General features: G+C 50.2%; 1 protein-coding gene across 1 annotated transcript; it reads right to left on the bottom strand.

Moving 5' to 3' along the window:
• Positions 1-5,261: 5,261 nt before the first annotated feature.
• Positions 5,262-12,746, bottom strand: LOC105503599 (keratin, type II cuticular Hb5). Its single transcript, XM_011930577.1, has 9 exons — positions 12,207-12,746; positions 10,205-10,413; positions 9,551-9,611; positions 9,313-9,408; positions 8,496-8,660; positions 8,078-8,203; positions 7,472-7,692; positions 6,690-6,721; positions 5,262-6,269 (listed from the first exon to the last, which is right to left on the bottom strand). Exons 1-9 carry the CDS (start codon positions 12,624-12,626, stop codon positions 6,076-6,078), a joined length of 1,524 nt encoding a protein of 507 aa, XP_011785967.1. The 5' UTR covers positions 12,627-12,746; the 3' UTR covers positions 5,262-6,075.
• Positions 12,747-22,254: the final 9,508 nt, after the last annotated feature.

Genomic DNA, 22,254 nt, shown 5'->3' with positions numbered 1-22,254 from the left:
TTGTCTATGCTAAAAGGTCAGAGCTACAGTCTGGGCCACACACACCAGGGCAGGGTGGGGGCAAAGGTACAAAAGTGGTGAGGAAGGGAGCTTGTATTTGTTAAACACCTGCTAAGTGTCTGACACATTGTATATGTATTTCATTAATTTCTCACAGCAACGAGAATATTATCCTCATTTTACATATAAATAAATTAAGGCTCAAAGAAGTAGCTTTACTAAGTTACCCAGCTAGTCTAGAATTCCAACTCAGGTCTGGGGAATGCTGCTGCTCATAAATGTTTCGACGGCATTTCCCTAATTGCTCCTCAGGCTAAAAATTCTGGCTCATCAGATGCTCCTGGAGGAGTTCTGCCTGATGCTCCTTCACCAGCTGTCTGATACTTTGGAGACGAGATGGAAGGTGACACATAGGACCTCCTAGAAGCATTTGTAGAAACATCTCCCCATACCCTCTGCTCTCCAAGGATCTTGGACAGATCGTGTTGTAGGGCAGTTAATACAAGCTTCTTACATAGGAGCCCAGGAGCAAAGCTCAGACCTGTGTTTGGAAGGCATTTGCCCTTCCAACCTGGTCAGAGGCAATTGATTGGTGAACTCTGTGTCTGGCCTACTCTTGAACTGACAGTTCCCTAGAAGTCCTACCTAGGGCTGTCTCACCTGTATGTGATGAATGGAGACAGGGGTTCAATTTTCTTTCACTTGTGCAGGAAGAACTATTTCTCCCACCTTATTTTATTTGGAACTTTTTTTTTTAAGTTTTTTTTTTTTTTTTTGTTTAAAGCCTGACTGGGTAGGAAACATTTTTGCCACAAGAATGCATATCTGATCTCATGACATGGAAAAGTCTTTAAATTTTTATTTTATTTTATTTCTTTTCTTCTCCAAGGTGCGCACGCACACTGCCAGACCTTCTGGTACCAGCTCCGGACCCACGATGGCAATGGGGTGGCACCCCGGCCTAGCGGCGGAGTCTGGGGGAGCAGGGTCTGGCCTTTAGACTACCCGCGGGTTCGCTCCCCACATCCCACTCACTGCCGACGGGCAACCCCCTAGGGTCTTTAAGAAACCTCTGCGCCAGGATGCACTAGGCACCTAGACTTCGGAGAGGAGGGCGCCGACCCTGGCCAAGGTGCTACGGGCATGTCACGGGGCAGCCCTGAGCAGCCAACAACCCCCAAACACCCCGCCCACCACCCCAAAACGGCGGGCAGGTCACATCCAGCTAGCCCTCCTGTCCCTCCAGGCCCCTCACCACTGGGATTGGAGGTTACGCGCGGGACGCCGGGAGCTCTCGGGCAGGGGCGAAGCGGGGCGGCCGGGGGCCCAGGCATGGAGAGCGGGCGCATTAGAGAGAGGCGCGGAAGACGGGATCCTGGCGAACCGCAGATGACTCGGGAACCGGTCCTGGGCCAGAGGCGCCAGGGCGGGAACCCCGCGTGAGCCAAGGACGCAAGGCCCTTGAGGATCTGATGCACCAGCAGAGGGTCGCTGCGCCGTGCATCTGGAGATGCGCCCAGGGTACCTGGTGGCCGGACGTGACGGTGGGCAGGCAGGCAGGGCAGGGCACGGGGAGACCCGCGAGGAAAGCGAGGGTGGGGGTAGGAAGGTGGGGGCAGGGCGGCCCCTGACTCTCGTGGGTGGGGAGGTGGGAGACAATGGTGGCCTCAACAGGAGACAGAGCCAAAGTGGGGACCGGCAGGGAGGACCTGCAGGTCCCTTGTTATGCTGTAAACTGTCCCCACCCGGGTGACCTGAGAACCACCGAGGCTGGGGAAGTCCTGCTGGCCTGGACTGTGACTCGCCTTCCCATCCCAAGTCTCTCGCACCCAGAGGGCCAGCACTGCACGGGCGCCTTAACAGAGAAGAGCCTTAGAACGGTTCTCCTCGGCCACGCAGTTCTTCTGATGCCTTCAGACTCTGTTTCAGGGACCACAATGGCCAGGCAGGGACTTGACCTGGGTGGACCGACGTCTATCTTAGTAGGGTGGTGCTCCCCTTGTCTCTGTCTCCCGGACCAAAGGGTCTTGCAGGGGCCTGCCCATCACAGTCCGGATCCCACGGAGCAGCGGTAAAGCCAGGTTAAAAGGGTCGCCAGAGTGACTCTGACGACACTCTGGGGGTCTCAGGGGGATATTCACTGCCCTGGGGCATGGGACTGTCGAATGGGGAAGGGTCTGTGTTTCCTTTTTTTTTTTTTTTTTTTTTTTGAGACGGAGTCTCACTCTGTCGCCCAGGCTGGAGCGCAGTGGCCGGATCTCAGCTCACTGCAAGCTCCGCCTCCCGGGTTTAGGCCATTCTCCTGCCTCAGCCTCCTGAGTAGCTGGGACTACAGGCGCCCGCCACCTCGCCCCGCTAGTTTTTTGTATTTTTTTAGTAGAGACGGGGTTTCATCGTGTTAGCCAGGATGGTCTTGATCTCCTGACCTCGTGATCCACCCGTCTCGGCCTCCCAAAGTGCTGGGATTGTAGGCTTGAGCTACCGCGCCCAGCCTGTGTTTCCTTTTTGATGGTGGTGGAGGGTGGCTGTTTATCTGAGTGCCTTGGGTATTTTCTTCATTTTTAATGTGTAAGCTTATCCTATGAGTGCTGTCCTTCCTCGGCTCACTCCACTCCCTGGCTGCTCTCTTGCCAAATGAGGGAGCCCCCGGTTTTTGAACAAATCGGAAATGAGCAGGGATTTCCAGGCATACACAGGTTGGGGATTGGGGGAAGCAGGAAGGAGGACTGAGGCTGTGTGAACTAAGCCTCTCCCATTGCTTGTTCTGCCTGGCACATCCCTACACCCAAGGAGAGTGGTGCTTAGTGCCCATGTCATTGTTGCTCTAATCTTCAATGAGCAAAGCACTTAGTACAGTCACCTCCTAATGCTTATGTTCCCAGAGAGACGCAGGGGTGTGAATAACCCAGACAAGGGGACATGAATTCCCACATGGTCATGTCCGTGTCTACACAGAACACACTTGGTAATTTTCTTGATAATGTGGTTAATTTGTGTTCCTAACTATGCTTGGCTAAGGTGAGCAGTAACAGAAAATTCTATTTTTCTGAGATCCCAAAGATTGAAGTAGGGAACAGTTAGAGACACGGGCTGGGGGAAGGAACTGTCTTGGGCATAGGTGTTTGTGAGGATGGGTTGAAGCAGAGTGGGTTGAGAATTGATGGAGGAGTGTTAGTGGTTTCAGGAGAAAGGAAAAGATGACAGATCCCAAGCGTATCTGTTTCTTTGAAAGGATTATTTTCCGTACTTCGAATCCTCTGGAAGTTTTGTGTGTTCGTGGGCAAGGATATCACTAATATTTACATAAGAATTGAATACAGACAGTAGGTCTAATTTTCTCTGATGCTGGTGTTAGCTTGGTTTGTGATGTTTCTAAGGAGGAGGGAGCTCAGGACAGAGATCTGGGATCACTCCCATGAACCACTTTATTGTTTGGGCCTCTTGATCTTCTGGCTTTTCCTCGATCTCTCGATTTCAGGTCACTTGATGTCTTCAGAATTTTTTCTTTCTAATAAAATGTTAATCCCTAGTTACCTTTGGACTGTACCCTTTGCATTCCATGGGGAATAGTTCTTTGATCAGGAGGGAGCTGCAGGAGCCCTAGCATCCTTTGAGCCAGAAGAGCTTGCTGTGGGTTTTTGCTGTTGGCTGCAAGGAGGGCTGGGGCAGAGGCTTACCTCCCCATAAGCAAAAGGCACCTCTGGCCAGCTGAATCTGTTGAATGGTATTTGCGCACAAAGCACGGAAATGTATGAAAAAAGTTATTCCTATCTCCCAGGTTCTGCCTGTTTGACTTTTCAATCCATGGTGCCGTTATTTTTTGGGTATCAGATTTGGCATTTTAGTTTTGCTCAGCCCAGATCCATGGGAGCATTAAGCTGTTTTCCCCAAGCATAGACTCACTGTAGCATCTCAGAACCACAGGAGACAGCAGACCTGGTAAGTACTCTACCTACTCATCTCACAGACCCCAGACTGACATGCAAGGCATGGAAGCCACTTTCTGCCCAAGGACTCGCCGAGACCTGGCAGTCTTGGCAGAATTGGGGCTCAAATTTCCATTTCCTGATGTTTTAGCCCCTGGGATTTAACATTTCCTGTGGGTGAATAATGTTCCCTAAGTTGCAAGTTAGCCTATTGTGATTGTCACCATGCTCTCAGGGCCCAAAGAGCTGGGAGAAAGGAGACAGCAGGCAAGAGACCTGGAGGAGGCCCGCCAGGTGTCTGCTAGCAAACCTCAAACAGAGCAGCAGCCTGAGCACTCAGAAGCAGCCAGCAGCCTCCTGTGGGGCTACAGCCCTTTGGGCCTGAAGTGAGGATGCACAGGGCCTTAGCTTCTCCTTGCAGGGAAAGAGGATGCCGGATGGGTCAGCAGGGAGGGGCTGGCAGACGCCGGCCTGATGACAGTGACAGCTAATGGGACTGGATGTCTCTACCTCCGGCTGCACCAGCTGCCTGCATTCATCCAGCACATCCCAGGCCTGGCATATCTTGGAGCTCCATCCTGGGACTCAGTGGAAGGTCAGAGCCAGGAGGAGATACTTCCTGTCCTCATGGAACTTCCGGCTTGATCCAGGTCCAGACACACCCATTGACATCCCTGGCCCAGATCCGCAGAGACAGAACCAGAGATTCTCAGGGTTCCAGACACTATGTGATGGGGGAGGGGGGTGGGGTGGAGGGTGTGGGCATGAGGGTGGTAGCTATGGGGAGCAGAGGAGGGCCCTGAGCAAAGGCAAATGGGAGGAGGGATGTGGAATGAGCTATGTGTCCACAAGGGGTATGTAGGAGAGAGTGGCTCTGGGCTACCTCAGAGGGTAGACTTGTCTTCTTGGGGTGGAGTCCATGATTGGGAGGATGAGCGCTGCATGGAGGGGTTGGACAGGGCTGAGGAGTAGCTGGGGAAGGAGGTGATGGAGGGAGCCTGCATTTGGCATAAGAAGCACACACATGTGCGGGGAAGTGATTTGAGCCAGGCAGAAGCAGGTGAGAGCGGTGAGTTTGGGATGGAGTTCTGGCTGCTGGGAGTACGCAGGGTGGGTCGGGGAGAAAGAGGCCATTCGGGGGGAGCTGGGCTGTGGTCCAGGCCTGAGGCGATTGAGGGCGACCAAGTGGAATCAGACGGTGGAAGTGGACAGGAAGCAGCAGAGTTTCTGGGGGGTGACTGGGGAAATACTACATGGGGAGGGGGCTGGGATTGGTCAGCTGCAGAAGAAGCAAGAAGGGAGTGGAGAAGTTGTTGTTCACAAGACCACACATCCTTGCATCGCAGCGGCATTTATTGAAACACAGATTGAGACAACCCAGAAGGCAATGCACCCACAGACAGTCATAAGAGGGAGACCTAGGAAGTGGCTGGACTCTGTCCCACCAGCTCTGCATTGGACAGTCCCCACCCGCATCCAGCAAGGGGGCATCTGGAGCAGCCGTGGAGTCTTCTTTGAAATGTACAAAGGTGCACTGAATAGCAAGACCTGTCCAAAGTTCCCTAACCAGGGGCTGTAGGCAAAAGGATGCCGCACAATAATGGGCCTCTTGACTGCAAGGTCACATGAGGAGCCAGGCTGGAACAGGTTAGCCCAGAAGCAGGAAGGCAGTCTGAGAGAGAAGCAAAACATGAACGGGAATGAACAGGCAAGTGCTTGCTGGGGGACCATTCTACCCAGCCAGGAGGAGGGGGCTGCTGGAGAGGGACTTTCTCCCTGATTCTCGTGGCCGGATGGTTAGGATGGCGCCTCCACCCAGGAGGTGGAGCTTCCCTGCTGACCACCACGCTGGGGGACTGGTCTTGTCCCTGAGAACTTGGGGAATAATGCAAATTGGCTACAGGTATTTTGGAGCTAAGTAGGAGTTAAGTGAAGGGCTGGGAACGCCTCTGTAAACGCTGCCAGGAGGACAACTAGGACGCATCTCCCTAGCATGAGAAGGTGCAGGGGAGCAGCCCGAGGGTCTTTCCCTCTGTAGGAACATCCGGAAGATTCTGGAAGCAAGCACACATTTTACATTCACATGCCATTCAGTGCAGTGATGCAGGCAGGTAGGCGGTTGGCAGGAAGCCCTGGCTCCATGACTCTACTAGGCAAAGCGGACCGACCGGCTACTCCCGCAGCTGAAGCTGGAGGAGCGAGGCTGGCAGGGGGCACAGGAGTCAGGGGCCATCACTGTGAAGCTGCCCCCTATGGCTGAGGGGCCAGAAGTGATCTGGCGCCCTGGGGTAGAGCTATAGGAGAGGCCCCCAGAGGAGACTCCGCCACGGGAGCTGCTGACACCTGTGGAGAGAGGAGACATGGAGGGGTGAGCAGCTCCCTGCGATCTCACCCACCCTACAACAAGCCCCAGGGCACTGCAGGAGCTGCCTCCCTCCCCAAGGAATTGGTGGTCAACAATGCAGGCCCTGTTCCTGAGATGCACAGTCCATCTAGGGGACTGTGGCAGGAAGGAAGTGAGGACCCTTGGACCCTGGGGAGCAAAGCTTCCAGGCCACAGGTCCATGGCCTATAGCTCACTGTCAACACTAGTGAAGAGCACTCAGCTCTGCTTTCTCTAACACCTGTCATGGCCCACACTGAGGAGCCAGGGGAGGGTGAAACAGTTGGGGGAACACTTGAGGCTCCATGGGTTAGGCCAATGAGTTCAGCTTTTCCATCAAAAAAGCCATTTTTCTAGGAGAATTTCAGGCAGATACTCACAGACATTCACGGAGCCCACACCTTCACACAGCCTAGGGAGAAGGAAAACTCTGTTAGTTGCAGACACTGAGTTGGATTCCTTGAGACTGATGGTTGCTTGGGGACAGAGAGGGTTATCCTGTGTACAGAGTCTACCCCTGAGAGGGAAGAAGGGCTCCCCCAAATCTGCATTACATGCTTTCCTTCTTTGCTGGTTTTAACCATGAAGACAAGGCTGTCTGATTTTCAGCAGCAGCGGGTAAGATTATGAACAGTGCCCCTAGTTTGAGTGATGGTGACCAGCCTGGATGGTGCCAATCAGGCTCACAGGAAGGAGAGTTGAATCAGATACAGCAGGGTATGAAAGGACTTTGTGGTTAATGAAGAGCTAAATGCATATAGAAGTGCATCATCATCATAACACACAGGACTATGTGGCAGGCCATGCAGCAGCTTCAGTAGGAAGCTATTCAACAAGGACGGATTTGGGAGGCGTGAGACTTGGGTGCAGGTCGCAGCTCTTCTGCTTATTAACTGCGCAGCCGTGATAAAGGCATTGAATTCTGAGCCTACTTCTTCATCTTTACATGGGAAAAACCATACCTATCTTACTGGATTGTGAAGATTATAAAATAAACACTTAGCACAGGTTGAGCACAGAAGCATTCAGTTATCATTATTATTATTGGAGCTATTGTACTAGCCATGGCCAGAACTGTAGCTCACATTCAGCTCAAGGAAACTCACTCCTGGAGGACCACAGCCTCCACCTCTGAAATCCCACAAAGTCCTCTTAGCCCTACCGGTGTTCCTCGCCCTCCAGCAGGCGCCTGTAGGTGGCGATCTCGATGTCCAGGCCCAGCTTGGAGTTCATCACCTCCTGGTACTCCTTGAGCAGGCAGGCCATGTCCTGCTTGGCCTTCTGCAGGGCACCCTCCAGCTCAGCCAGCTTGCAGCGGGCATCACTGAGGGCCGCCTCACCCTGCTGCTCTGCCTCGGCCACAGCAGCCTCCAGCTTGGCACGCTATCAGGGTGGAGATATGAGGGCCAGGATGAGAGAGAGAAGGCACAGCTTCGCTCGCCCAAGCTGATGGAGCTAGGGCAGGGAGAGAAGGGTCCTGGAGAGAAGGTTGGCCTATGGCCAGGTAGTTAATGGGACTGTGAACACAAGGGAGGAGATGGGTGGGCTTTTCACCATCTCTCCTTGATGGCAGTCACAGGGTGGCCAAGGAAGTGGCTGGATCCTCCTTTTGGAAGTCAGTGACATGGCCTGAGTGTTGTGAGATATGATAGAGCCCTTGCCCTCCTTCTGGGTCCCTGCTTCCTCATGGGCACAATGTGGGGCCTGATTAAGGGCCAGGTGCTGCAGCCTGCCCGTGCTGGGTATTTGAATCCTCCACAGACCCCACCTGGCACTTGGCATTCTCAATCTCGGCCGTCAGCCTCTGGATCATGCGGTTCAGCTCGTTGATCTCCTCCTTGGTGCGGCGCAGGGTCTCCCCATGCCTGATCACTGTGGCCTTCATCTCCTCACACTGGGGGAAGTAGAGATGCTCATGAGGCTCAGGGTGGGACCTCCCATTCATTCAGGGCACCAGGGATGATTGTGCAGGTTGTACAGTGCTCAGTCTGTGCAACCACACATGGCAGTCCTGCCTGGCCACCCTAACCTGAGAACTATTGGACTTTCTCATACTGTCCTCATGGATCAGAATCCCCAGGCAAGAGAATAGATGCCTCACATCCCTCTAATCACATCCCTTCTAATAGATGCCTCACATCCCTCCCACTGCCATGCTTAGCAGGCAGGTGTCCTGTGCCACTCACCTTGCTACGGTACCAGGACTCAGCCTCGGCCCGGCTGCGGCTGGCAACATCGTCATACTGAGCCTTGATCTCAGCGACGATGCAGTCCATGTTCAGGTCTCGGCTGTTGTCCATCTTGACTATGACCGAGGTGTCTGAGATGTGGGCTTGGAGAACACGGATCTCCTGTGGGGCCAACAGCCAGTGCATTTGCTTCTGGTGCCTGATCTGGGTCATGGGATCCACCCCAGGGTGCAATGTCCACTCCCTAGACCAGGCACTGGTCATGAAGGTTACATGACTTCTGCTCCTACCACCTTCACTCATGCACAGGCTCCTTACAAACAACAAAGCTGAAAGGGGCTGTAGAGGCCATCTGGGAACAGTGTCTGCCTTAAAAGTGGGAAAACTGAGGCCCAGAGGGTGAAAAAGGTCTGATTCAAAGTCACCCAGCAGGGGAGTTGGGGTTTGGATGCCAGGATGAGTTATTAGTCCATTAATGAGGACCATACCCTATGTGCAAAGCCATTCTGATCCCCACCACACATGCACACTCTGGTGCCCATCTCTAGACTGGCACCCACACAGGCAGCACACCAACACGCAGAGGTCACAGACACAGGGCAGCCCAAGAACATGTACACCCCATGCTCCTCACACACATGAACTTGGACATGGCCTCTGTATTGTGGGCCGGTGGCACGTATGTGCAAGCTCTTTTCACACTTATGTTGCACATTGGCAAACATAGGCACACACATGCACCCTTGCCTCACTGCTCCCCTGTCTCCAAAACACCTCTCCACCTTCCCTGGCTGGGTGGCAGGTGCCCCCTTACCTCTTCATAGAGGCGCCTCAGGAAGCTAGACTCCTCCACCAGGGCCTCCACATTAGCCTCCAGGTCTGATTTCCTCAGGTAGGCACAGTCTACGTCCTGGCAGTGGGACAAAGAGGGGGGGACATGCATGTGAGAGGAGACCAAAGGAAGGTGCCTTGGTCAGCATGGTGACACTGCCCCTCGCTGGAGTTTGCACTGATGGGCCCCCCTCCTCCTTGCCCCATGACCAGCCCCTCACCTTCTTTAGAACCACAAACTCATTCTCTGCCGTGGCTCTCAGGGCCACCTCCTCTTCATACCTGGGTGTGGGAGAGAGAGGGCTGGAGCTGAGAAATTGGACCTTGAATACCATCCCAACTCTTGGACAAGTTCTTCAGGGGACTGAAAAGGGGTTAATCCCCTCCAGATGTTGTCTTGGCCCCTCCAGGATCTATTCTCTGTATTATTCATGGGCTAGCCCTTGTCCCAGCCTGGCTTCATTCCACCGCAGTGCTTCTGCCTCTGAGATGGGGTTAGGAATGCACATTCCTTCCCCCAAGTCTAAAATCATCTGTGCATCCTAGGTCCCAAGAGAGCTGGTTCCATTGGCAGGGAGATCACAGAGCCCATGTCATAAAGGTAAGCTGAGAAGGGCAGGGACATACAGAGTGTCAGAATTCCACTGGATTTCCTGTCTTCATTCCCCAGAAGTAGCTCTAAGGCTCACAGGGGTGGAGTCTTAGAGGTGAATCCCAGGAATCTGAAGACATCTAGGCCCCACTGGATATCTGCTCTGGGTTTCAGGCAGCCTGCTAGAGGAATCTGAAAGAATCTGTGGCAAGAGGGCTATGGGCAGAGCCTCCCAGCATTCTCTCTGAGTTTCCCCTGAGTCCCCCCAGCTTGCTGCACTCACTTCTTCTTGTAGCCCTCCAGCACCTCCTGCACGTGGTTGAGTTCTGAGGCCAGCCTCCCGCTGTCGGCCTCCACGCACTCGGCCTCCCGCCGCAGAGTCTCAATGTAGCCACTGAACAGTGGCTCCAGGTTGCTCTCGCAGCAGCGCTGGTTCTGGTAAAACTGCCACTTGGTCTCCAGCAGCTTGTTCTGCTGCTCCAGGAAGCGCACCTGCCATTCAGGTGGAGAGAAGAGGGTCAGAGGGAGTCTAGCGGAAGGCGCCTGGTTTCCCACAGCTCTCTCTGCCCTCGGGTGCTGGCTGAATGAGCTGAGCCATAAAGCTGAGTGTCTGTGGCTCCAGGGGCCCATTCCCAGGCCCCCAGGGAGGCAGTTGTGGGTGTGAGGGAAAGCAATCTGACTCAAAGCCAAAGGTCTGTTTCAAGTCCCAGTTTTGATACTTTAAAGGGCAAGTTGTTTAACCTCCTGGGGCTCAGTTTTCTCCTTTCTAAAATGGAGCGAATAGTGCCTGTCTTAGCACTGTTGTGAAGATTGAACAAGTTAATGCATATCAAGTGCTTAGAACAGTCCCTGACACGTAGTAAATGCTCAGTGTATTTAACTATTATTATAATTACCAGTTGTCCTTCACTTGCTCATATATGCAACAAACACTTATTAAATATTTACTACTTAGTGCCAAGGCCTGTGCTAAGATATACATATCCATGTCTAATATCTGTGTCTGTGTCTATATCATCTAACAATTCCATCCAATTATCACAGCCCTGTGGGATGTAGATATTACTTAACCCATGTTGCACATGGGGAAATTGAGACTCCAAGGTATGAAATGCCCAGCTCATGGTAAGCGATAGTCTTACCATGAGATAGGCATGTTCTGCCTGCCCCTACGGCACGTCTGAGCTGCTCATATACACCCACTCAGCTCCAAGTTGCTGTCTGATAAGTGGAGACGCTGATACCCACTCCAAACCATCACTGTGAAGACAGACTCAGATTACTAAAGAAAGAGTGAAAACAGGAAGGTCACTGCATCTGCCCCCAAACCCTGATCCTAGACCCCCAAAGCTGGTCCTTCTGCTCTGCTAGAGGCCTGTGGACACAGGAGGAGCCTGTGAAGGAGGCTCCCAGCCTACCCCTACAAAACTTTCTTGAGAGGCAGACTCACAGCTATGCAGAGTTCTCCACACTCTGGCTGCATTAGGGGGCCTCCTCCTGCCAGCCTGGCCACCTCCCCATCTGCATTTCGGCTCTCTCTCATGAAGGGGCTGCCAGGCCTGGGTTGGCTGTCATACCTCCTCACCTACCACTGTCCTTGGAAAATAATGATAATAGCAGCTAACATGTATTGAGTGCTATTTGCCATTATGTTTCATGTATGGACTCATTAATCCTCACAGGTGGATGAGGCAGGTCCTGTTATCCAGCAGAGTAACCTGCCTGGGGTCTCACATGCTGAGTGATGCAGCAAGGACTTGGGGGAGGCAGCGTGGCTCTGGGCATTACCTCAGCCCCTTCACTGGCTGCCTGGCTAGGAGCACAAGGCCTTTTGGTCTCCCCGTTATCTCCCACTCTTCCAGCATCTGCTGCCCAGTCTGGTTTTTCAGACACAGTTCTGATAGTCCGATGTCATCTTGGCTCAAGAAACACACTCAAACACATATACACACTCACATGCATAGACACACACATATGCTCACACATGTACCCACACTCACACATATACACACACCACACACACACCGCTACACACATGCACGCACACACATGCACACACACACATACACACACTTTGGATCACAGGCTCAATTTCTAGACCACACCTGAACCTCATTAAATACTGCGGGAGTTAAGTGATGGAAACTGACCCTTCCACCTGTATGGGTCTGCACGTCATTCCCTCTGCTGCCTCAAACCGGCAGCCATCCTGTCTCCTCATCAGGGACCTCGCCAAGGGAGGGCAGGGCTGGAGGCTTCTCTGGACCGTCTCAGGCCTCACCCACCTTGTCGATGAAGGCTGCGAACCTGCTGTTAAGGGACTTGATCTGCTCCTTCTCCTCCTGCTTCACACACTGCGCGTTGGGGTCAATCTCCAGGTTGAGGGGCGTGAGGAGGCTCTCGTTGACAGACACGGTGGTGATGCACGGGGGGCTGGGCCCGCACACGCCCCCGGAGCGGTAGCCAAAGCTGCGTCCGCAGGAGCCGGCGCGGAAGCCGCCCACAGCTATCCGGGGCCCGCAAGAGCCCAGGTTGCAGAGGCTGCGGCTGCCGAAGCCGGTCAGCCCCCGGTAGCAGGACACTCCTCGGTAGGGTGCGGCGCTGATGCAGCAGCGGTTGCCAGTTTTAGGGGCCACAGCTGAGCAGGAGCTGAAGTTCCTGGTGACCCCGCATCCTGAGCTGATCCTGTAGGAGCGGCACGACATCGTGTGAGGCTGAGCAGAGTCTGAGAGGCAGCGGAAGACGATGCGGGCGGCAGAGTGCGAGGCTCAGGATCCTTCTGGTTTCTCTGATCCTCCCTGGTCCTTTTATTGGTGGGGAGAGCTGGGGTTGGCTGCATAAAAGAAGTGAAAAGCCATTTTATGTTGTTTATGGGCTTGGGAAGTTTGCCAGCAACTCCCCACGGACTCATCTTAAAGGTGAGCTCAGCAGCGACTCTGGGGCTCCGTGAAGTCTTGAAGATGTTATTAAGGAGACTGCGTTTGCACTTTTCATCTTCAAAGCTCGTTTACATACATTAAGTAATTAATTTTCTCACAGTCTCTCTGTGAGATGGCCTCAACCCACACTTGGAGACGGATTTGAACTCCACAACAGCCTGGGGGTGGCTGGGTTTGGGATACAGGCCGGGGCCATTGTCTCAAGGGAGAGGTTGGAGGGTCCTGGGTTAGGTGAGACTTGGCGGATCATTGCATCCATTTGTCTGGTTCCACAGAGGACACATTCTCAAGTAAATAATTGCATTTCAGGGGCCAATCGGTCAGGTGAATCCCCCCTCTTCTAGACAGCATTGCTTGGAATGTGGTTCAGGACCAGAGCAGTCGGTTTGACTATGCCCGCGCCAGGATAGAGGGTTGGGGCAGATGATCTCTTGGAACCTTCTGGATTCCAGCCCAGAAGGCGCTGGTCGAGAGCTTTCATTTCTCACCCAGCAAAAGTGCAAACCACACAACTCTCAGTGGCCACAATAATGGCCACTTGTGGATTATGGGGAGACTCCCTCTAGCCACTTTCTTCCATTTGGTCGAAAGGATTGGGGAACTCAACTTTGGGATAACCTGGGAGCTATAAGTTTGCTGTGGGCACCTTTCCTTTGCTCTTTAAGAAAAAATGGGTCATGTGAGTCTCGCTTCCCAGACCACCAGTTACAGGAGGTATTCCTTCTGTTGGCCAGCCCTTGAAGTGTCATCCCTAGAGGAATGTTTAGAGACTGTATTGCACAAAGCTGGAAGTGGGATGGTGGTTTACTCTTGTCTAAGGTTGCTATGATTTCTGGCTCCTGGGGGTTCTGGGAGCCCCATCCTTCTAGTTTCTGCTTCCCTGCGTGTCCTTGGGCCACTTATTAGGATAATGAGTGCTATTCTTTTAATGTTTATGGAGTACAAACCTTGGGGATGTGGGTCTTCCCCCGGGGAGGTTAGCCAGACACCCAAGTGTTAGGAACTTAAGGAAGAAGAGCCGTTGAGCTTCCTCAGAGGGTGACTCCTCCTCCAGGAAGCCTTCCATAACCAGACACTGCCATTGTGCTGCTGTTCCCATAAGTCCTTCACGAAATGCCCTGTACTCTGTCTTGCATCTGCTCTAATCTCCACAGCCAGCTGACCTCACCCAGGACCTTCATCCAGGATCAGGCTGATCGATTCCCACTTCACCTCCACACTCCACATTGTTCTTCAGGGCAGGGTAGAGAGACCTTGGCAGCTGGTGGGGGAAGAGCAGGTGGTCTCACCAGCTGACCCTAGAACATATGCAGATCATAATCATCCATGAAAAAGCAACCGGGTTTGGCAACCCGGGCAATGGAATCAAAGCTGGAAGACCTGGTTCAAGGGCCAGTTTGGATCCTTCCTAGCTGTATGGCTTTGGGGGAAGTTCTTAACCTCTCTGAGCCTCTGTTTCCTTAACTGTAATGTGGATTCATCCTTACCTTCCCGGACTGTTGGGAGGGTGAAGAGGATGATACGTGAGAAGGTGCTGTTGGGACGGGAAAGCTCTGTGTAAAGGAAAAGGCCTGTTGCTTCCCATGAGAAACACTCCTACCTGCCTCGCCCAGCAGAGAGGGCCTGCTCCTTGCCCTGCCACGGCCTTCACCTCCTCTGCACATTTATGACTCCTTCACCCTTTCGAGGCTGCTTTTAATGTTTCTTTAGTCTGATTTCACTTGTATAGCAATTTTAGGTGGAATCTGGGGACAGAGACAGGAGGCTGTATGGGGAGCTCAGTGTGGGGCCTGTTGCTGGGGTCCAGGGATGTTTGGACAGTGAGTTCACTGACTGAGTACTGTGTAGACCTGGAGCTGGTATGCTATGGGCCAAGAGGGATTCCTGGAGGAGGGTGGGGACCGAGCGTGGCAGGTGGAGGGGCCTGAAAGCCCATAAGCACCTCCCCCTCTCCACAACTCCTGTAAGCCTCTACCCTCCTCCAGGTTCTTAAAGATGATGGGACCAGAGACATTTCTGTTCCTTCTTGTGGGCAGGAGGTTTTGTCCTGGAGGGAGGCTCCTGTTTCAGCTGCTTTCCCTTGCACCCAACACACACCCCATCCAACCCTCCACCCTAAATTGGGAAGGGGAGGTGGGGCTAGGGGATTCAGGAGTCTGGGGGTAGTCCACTGTCTCCAGAGCTAAGATACCTCTCCAGGACCAGCAGGTCTGTCCAGCCCAAGGGTGTGAGCCCCTTCAAGGGTGTGCGGGAGTGAGACAGGCCCACCCTGCGCACAGGAAGGTGCTTGTGTGTGCTGGGTGAAGCTTGCATCACTGCTGATGGCAGTGCTGAGCCCAGGGCTGGGGCTGGGGGCTGCCCAGGACACTGTCCAGGTGGAGCTTCAGATTGGGGAAGCTGGGCTGAGGGCAAAGACTTGAGGGGAGCAGATTCCTTACAGGGCTGGTCCCAGGTGGTCCAGGGCCAGGGAGCAAGTCAGGCCAGGTGGATCTGGCACAGCTGCCCTGGAAGGGCCTGGGCCTTTGCTTATGGTTCTATCCAGGGAGGACACAGAGAACACATAGTCTCGTGCCTGCCTCTAGCCATCACCCAACTACCCTGCTCAGTGGAACCCAAGTTGCTGCCCTGAGAGGATCTTTTGGGGGCTGGGAGCCCCATCTCCTTTCAGTGTCTCATCCTCATTTACTGTACCCTCATTCACCTGTGCCCTATTGCACCCTTCTCCCTTCCAGTAACCTTCTCCCTGTCACACCTTGGCCTGGAATGTCTCAGAACAGCTGCCTCTCCCAGGAAAGTTTTGTGAGATCATCAGGGGGAGGCTGTGATTTCTCCTCCCTGCTGTCTCATAAATGCCCTCTCTGGGACTCCCCAGGTAACACCATTTATCCCCTTCTACACCCTCTTTTCCTAAGGACTGTCGCTCATCACCTCCTTTGGCCCTGTCCCCTCTTGCTCCCTGCACCTTTTGAAGGCCCCATCTAGTTTCGGGAATCTGAGGAGTCCACAACCCTCCCATAATTTAAAGAGCTCCCAAGAGACTTCTTCTTCCAGAAAGTCTTCAGGAACTACTTGGGGAGAGAATTTCTTTACCCTGGAGGTCCAGAAAACCTCTGAGACCTCCTGTGAATCTGCTCCGTTCCAGAGTACATATTCTGGGGTTTTCTCAGAGGTCTCACTGCTCCCACCTCAGCCCCACCCTCAGGCGATGCTTTTTACCTGAGCTGGAATGCTCCCTGGGGAAGCTGACTCTGCCCGACCCCAGAGGCCCACTACCTTCCTTCCCTTCTGCTTTGTCTACTGTGCTAAAATCCCCTCCTTCTAAGAAGAATTCCTGGATTTGTCCAAAGACAAGAGGGTGCTGACACCTTCCCCATCCCACACTGTCTGTCCTTAGGACTGCCTGTCCATCCTCCCAGTTTTGTGTTTGTGTCTGCCTAGGCTCTTGTGGGCTGTCTTCCCATCCCTCCTAGTGGGCTGGTCCTCCTCAGTCAATCCTGATGGGCTCCCCATGGACAAGGCCTGCACAGCTGATTCAAGTTGGGTACTGCCCTTTGCCTCTGCTGGCCACACTTTTATTATGCATCCAAGGCTGCGCCACTGCAGCTGCTGAGATGCAGCTCTTGGAGGGTCTTCTTAGCCCTCTTTCCCTCTCTTTGGCTTTCACAAGACTTGGGCATCGTTCAGGGACTCTAAGTGAGAGAAGGGAGGGTCAGAGCAACTCTACGCTCTCCAGTGTGTGGTGACAGGGTTCCGTGCCCAGCTGACACAGCTACTCCCTGGCCTACTCCACGGGAGCTCCAAGAAACTCCCTTCTGCTCCGGAACTCTGTGCATGTGCCTTCCTATTGTCAGCATTCCCTGGTGCTTTGCTGTTTTCCATGATTACTCAGGGTCAGAGCAGAGGCTCAGTCATTACAGAGCCTCTGATTTCAGGAATGGACTGCATGAATAGTTTTGAAATTTTTTTTATTTCTTTTCTTTCTTTTTGGCAGTTGAACCATCTTCCAAATCCTAGGAGGAAAACAGCTATATAAAGCCATGTATCTACTTATGTAGTTATAGAATAGATAAGATTGACATGCTGGTCTCCCTGTTTGCCCCTGGCCCTCCAACTCCTTTCTCAACACAGGAGAGTCAGCCCTGTAAAACATAAGTTGGATCATGTCACTCCCCTGCTCAAACACCTAACTCCCCATTTTGCTTAGAGTCCTAATGATGGCCAACAAGGCCCTGTACTGCCTGTGTGTTGTGACCTTTGTCACCGGCCCCCCTGTGTTCAGCAACCACAGTGATCTCCCACTGCTCCTGGAGCACCAGGACAGGGTGCACTCCTGACTCAGGGCCTGTGCCCTGCTGTCCCTTCCACCCAAATGCTCCCCTCTCGTGCACGTGGCTTGCCCATCACCTCCTGCGGGGCTTTGCCCCGGTACTATCTCTCTGACCCTTAAAAAAAATGGCAACCTGCCCTCCACCCCAGGGCATTCTCCATCTGGCGTATCTTGCTCTGATCTATTTATTTTTCCATCACACTTAACACACTCCAGAATTTACTTAATTATTTTATTTATGGATTTTGTCTGTTTTTCCCATCATCCCAAAGTAAACTCCATGGAAGCAGAGGTTTTGTCTGTTTTGTTCATTTTGTTCACCTAGAACAGTGCTGGGAATACAGTAAGTGCTCAGTAAATATTGCTGACCGATGAATGTATAAATGAATGGATATCTTGGATACTTTAGACATTTGAGATTTGGCAGAAAATGACAGCTTGTGGGAAGCCTTGGCCCTTGAGCCCCGAGGAGCACACGCAGTTTGAAAGCCATGGGACTAAGACCACTCCCGGGCTCTTTCCTGCTTCAAGGTTGTGGTTTTCTGAACACCCATGGAGACAAAGAGCACAGAACAGTGAAAACGGTTGTGTTGGGCTGGTGAGAAAGGAGATAGATTTCTTTTTAAAAGCTGTTACTTACTGTTTTTATGTTTGTGTCCTAATTACAAATTTGGAAAACAACAAAATGGTTTCACAAGACTCTAAGCTCCCTCCTCCCCTTGCTATATTGCACAAGCCAATCCTGCTTGGTAGCCTGCTTTGAAATTCTCCTATGCCTTCTTGTCCGAAGCTAGTGGCCATAAGAGGGCAGCAAATTCCCACAACTGGCCTGGCAGCAGTTCAGTTGTGGCAGAAGCAGAGAAGGCCAGGGATCTGCCTGCGGCTGGCTCTGGTTTCCAGAGCTTTGGAAGCTGGAGACAGCCCCTGATGCTTCTGCATCCACCTGTGGTTGGTACAGGAGTGGCTGAGCTGCTGACAAAGTTATTGTTCATTGATAAAAGAGAAACGCCACCACCACCACCACCACCACTGCTGAAGCAATTGCGTACCCACTGTGTGCCAGGTTGAGTGCCAAGCACCTTGGGTTACCATTGAGTGTCATCCCCACATCTCTTTGAGGTAGGACATATTTTTTCCATTTTACAAATGAGGCAAGAGGCATATTGAGGTTACGTGACAGGCAGAACAGCACAGCGGTGGTGAGCCTGGGCTCAGGAGCCAGAGCTCCTGTGCTTCACCACGTATTTAACCTCTCTGGGCCTCAGTTTTGTCATCTGTCAAATGGCAAATAATAAAAGCACCTACCACCTAAGGATATTGAAAGAATAAAATGAGCTAACCTGTGAGAATTATTTGGAACACTACTCAGTTCAACATATGTTAGGTATTATTGTTACCTCTCATTACCTTTTGTCATGCAGCCAGTAAGTGGAAGACCTGGGATTGAACTCAGGTCTGCCTGTGCCCTTGTCCATGGGTTTGACCCCTATGTCATCTTTGGGAGATAACTGACATATTAATAATATTGAGTCTTCCAGTTCATGAACACAGTGTATCTCTCCATTTATTTAAGTTTTCTTTGATTTCTTTCATTAATGTTTTATAGTTTTCAGCGTACAGATTCTCATATACTTTTTAAAGGTTTATGCCTAAGTATTCATCCTTTGGAATTAAGTGGTACTATTGGAAATGACACTCCAACAATTTTTTTATTTCCATTGCTGGTGTATAGAAATACAATGATTTCTGTATATGTACCTTGCATCCTGCAACCTTCCTAAAGTCACTTATTAGCTCTAGTAGATTTTTAAAAAAAGATTTCTTAGAATCTTCTATATAGAAACTGATGACTTCTGAGCTGTATTTCTTGCTTTCCAACCTCTCTCTCTCTATTTTTTCCTCTGAGGAAAATAATAAAACTTTATTGAAAAATTTAGCCAAAAGGAGTACTAGTCTATGTCCTCAGATTGGAAGAGTCAATTTTTTTTTATTATACTTTATGTTCTAGGGTACATGTGCACAACCTGCAGGTTTGTTACATATGTATACATGTGCCATGTTGGTGTGCTGCACCCATTAACTCATCATTTACATTAGGTATATCTCCTAATGCTATCCCTCTCCCTTCCCCCTACCTCACAACAGGCCCCAGTGTGTGATGTTCCCCTTCCTGTGTCCAAGTGTTCTCATTGTTTAGTTCCCACCTATGAGTGAGAACATGTGGTGTTTGGTTTTCTGTTCTCACGATAGTTTGCTCAGAATGATGGTTTCCAGCTGCATCCATGTCCCTACAAAGGACATGAACTCATCCTTTTTTATGGCTACATAGTATTCCATGGTGTATATATACCACATTTTCTTAATCCAGTCTGTCATTGATGGACAAAACTTGATGGACATCCAAGTTTTTGCTATTGTGAATAGTGCCACAATAAACATACATGTGCATGTGTCTTTATAGCAGCGTGATTTATAATCCTTTGGATATATACCCAGTAATGGGATGGCTGGGTCATATGGTATTTCTAGTTTTAGATTCTTGAGGAATCGCCACACTGTCTTCCGCAATGTCCAACCTGTATATTTTTGCCTTAGTTCAGTGGCCAGGCAGCTTTTATAATACTAAGAGTGGTGTAAGCAGACTTCTTTATCTCGTATCTAATCTTAGAGAGAAAGCATTCAGCCTTTTGCCATTAAGTATGCTGTCAGCTGTAGGTTTTTCTTTTTTTCAGATTCCATTTGCCAAGCTAAGGAAGTTCCCTTCAATTTCTAGTTTGCTGAGAGTTCTCTCTCTTTCAAGCCAAGAATGGATGTTAAATTTTGTCAAATGCTTTTTCTGCATCTATCAAGATATATTGTTTCTTCTATTTAGTCTGTTGATATCATGAATTACATTAATAGACTTCTGAAAGTTGAAACAGCCTTGCATTCCCAGGCTAAACTCTCATTGGTTACGATATACTATCCTTTCATTTGTTACTGTGCTTACTTTACTAATGCCTTGCTGAAGATTTTTTCATTTCTGTTCATTAAGGATACTAGTTTCTAGCTTTCTTTTCTTATAATGTTGCTTGGTTTTGGTATCAGGGTAATGCTAGTCTCCAGAGGAATTGAGACGTTTTCCCTCCTCTTACGTTTTCTGGAAGAGTCTGGGTTGAATTCTTCCTTAAATGTTGGTAGAATTCACAAGTGAAAATGCTTAGGTCTGAATTCTTCTTTGTGCGAAGGTTTAAAACTGTACATTCAGTGCACACATACTAGACGTAGAGTTATTCAGGCAGGACTGGCTACATAATTTACAAGGTCTATCTTGGTGAATGTTCCCTGTTGCAACTTGAAAAGAATGTATATTTTTCTGTTTGAGGTGGTGTGCTCTATAAATGTCAATTAAATGAGGTTGATTGATAGTGACACAAATTACCGAAGACAGTGACAGTAGCCATTAAACTTTCCTTCTGTTAATCTGTCTTTTGTCATTTTAATTCACAGACTCCAAGCACTAAAACTAAGTGGGTAAAGGAAAACTTTTTCTCCCTGACAGTGTGTTTCGACCATTTATGCTATATGTAATTATTAATATTGTTTTATTTGAGTTCTGTGATCTTATTATTTGTTTTCTTTTTAGCCCTTCTGATGTATGTTTCTCTATTCTTTTTTTATCTTCTTTGGATTATTTAGATATTAAGATTTTTTCTTTTGATCTATGGCTTAAAAAACTCATTTATTATTATTATTATTATATATTATTGCAGAGATAGGATCTTCTGATATTACCCAGGCTGGTCTCGAACTTCTGTGCTCAAGTGATGCTGCTGCCTCAGTCTCCTACGGTGTTGAGATTGCAGGCGTGAGCCACCACGCCTGACCTCTATTGATTTTTGAGTATATCTCTATGTATTATTTTTTAGTGGCTACTCTAGAGATACAATGTATGTAATCTACTTTTTCACAGTCTACTTAGAGGTAATATGTTCTCACTTACATTTACCTTCCCCCATTTATGTGATAGTCATCATAGATATTGCATCTACATAAATTAAAACCCCACCAACAGTTATCATTTTTATTTTCAATAGTCATATATATTTTAAAGAACATAAAAGAAACAAAAATAAATTTTATATTTACCCAGATATTTACCGTTTCTTTTGTTTTTCCTTCATTCCTGAAATTATGTTTTCCTCTGACATCGTTTCCTTTTAGAGCAAGTCTGCAGATGGCAAATTCTCTTAGTTTTCCTTCATCTGAGCATGTCTTTTTGTTTCATTGTTGGTTTTGTTTTCTTTTTGCCTTGGCTTCTGAAAGAGGCTTTTGCTGGCTGTAGAATTCTGTGTTTACAGTCCTTCCCTGGCTCCACCGCCCTCGGCACTTTAAATGTGATGTGCCACCGTCGTCTGGCTTTCATGGTTTCTAATGAGAAATCTATGATAATTTGAACTGTTATTCTCCTATTATGTAATGTGTTATTTTTCTCTAGCTTAAAAAAAACTTTTAAAAAAATCTTCTTTTCTCTTTATTCTTCAGATTGGATAATTTCTATTGATCTGTCTTCAAGTTATTGACTCTCCTTTGTCTACTTCTTTTTGTTATGGGCCTATCAGTGACTTTTAAAATGACAAATACTAAAATTGCCCCCAAGGGGTGTGTGTGACTTTGCACACAGAAGATGAAGTGGGAAGTCGTGAGCCCCTGGAAGCAGGAGGGCTAGTGGCTGGTGACCCCACCATCAGGCAGGGCCTGAGGCTATGAGCAAGGCAACCTCTACATCCTCAGAGTGCTGGCTGGGGTCTTGGCAATGCAGAACATACAAAAATGCAAGACGTGCTTCCTGCTGCCTCAGAAGAACTGTCTTGGAGGGAGGCTGACCAGAAAACCATTCCTACTGTGAGACATGTACTCCAATGGAGCTGTGCTGTTCATGACTGTGCCTTGGCTGACTCCTGTCACCACCTGATGCTATGTCTTGCACTCTATGGTATAGTCATGGTCAATTTCAACTCCAGGCAAATTGTCAAGCTTCTGTTCTCTCCAGCGTCTGGGTTTTTGCACATGCTGTTGTTGCCTCTG

The sequence above is a fragment of the Colobus angolensis genome, unplaced genomic scaffold (assembly GCF_000951035.1).
Source record: "Colobus angolensis palliatus isolate OR3802 unplaced genomic scaffold, Cang.pa_1.0 Scaffold87, whole genome shotgun sequence".
NCBI lineage: Eukaryota > Metazoa > Chordata > Mammalia > Primates > Cercopithecidae > Colobus > Colobus angolensis.
The sequence above is the reverse complement of the archived record's forward strand: the minus strand, read 5'-3'. Positions and strand labels throughout refer to the sequence as shown.

Bases quoted from the DNA above. Each gene is read 5' to 3' on its own strand.
- LOC105503599 (XM_011930577.1), bottom strand. From the start codon at position 12,626: ATGTCGTGCCGCTCCTACAGGATCAGCTCAGGATGCGGGGTCACCAGG. The intron at 10,414-12,206 runs GTGGGTGAGGCC...CCTGAATGGCAG, and splicing joins TCGCAGCCTTCATCGACAAG to GTGCGCTTCCTGGAGCAGCA. The intron at 8,661-9,312 runs GTAAGGGGGCAC...TTGGCCCCACAG, and splicing joins TGAGGCGCCTCTATGAAGAG to GAGATCCGTGTTCTCCAAGC.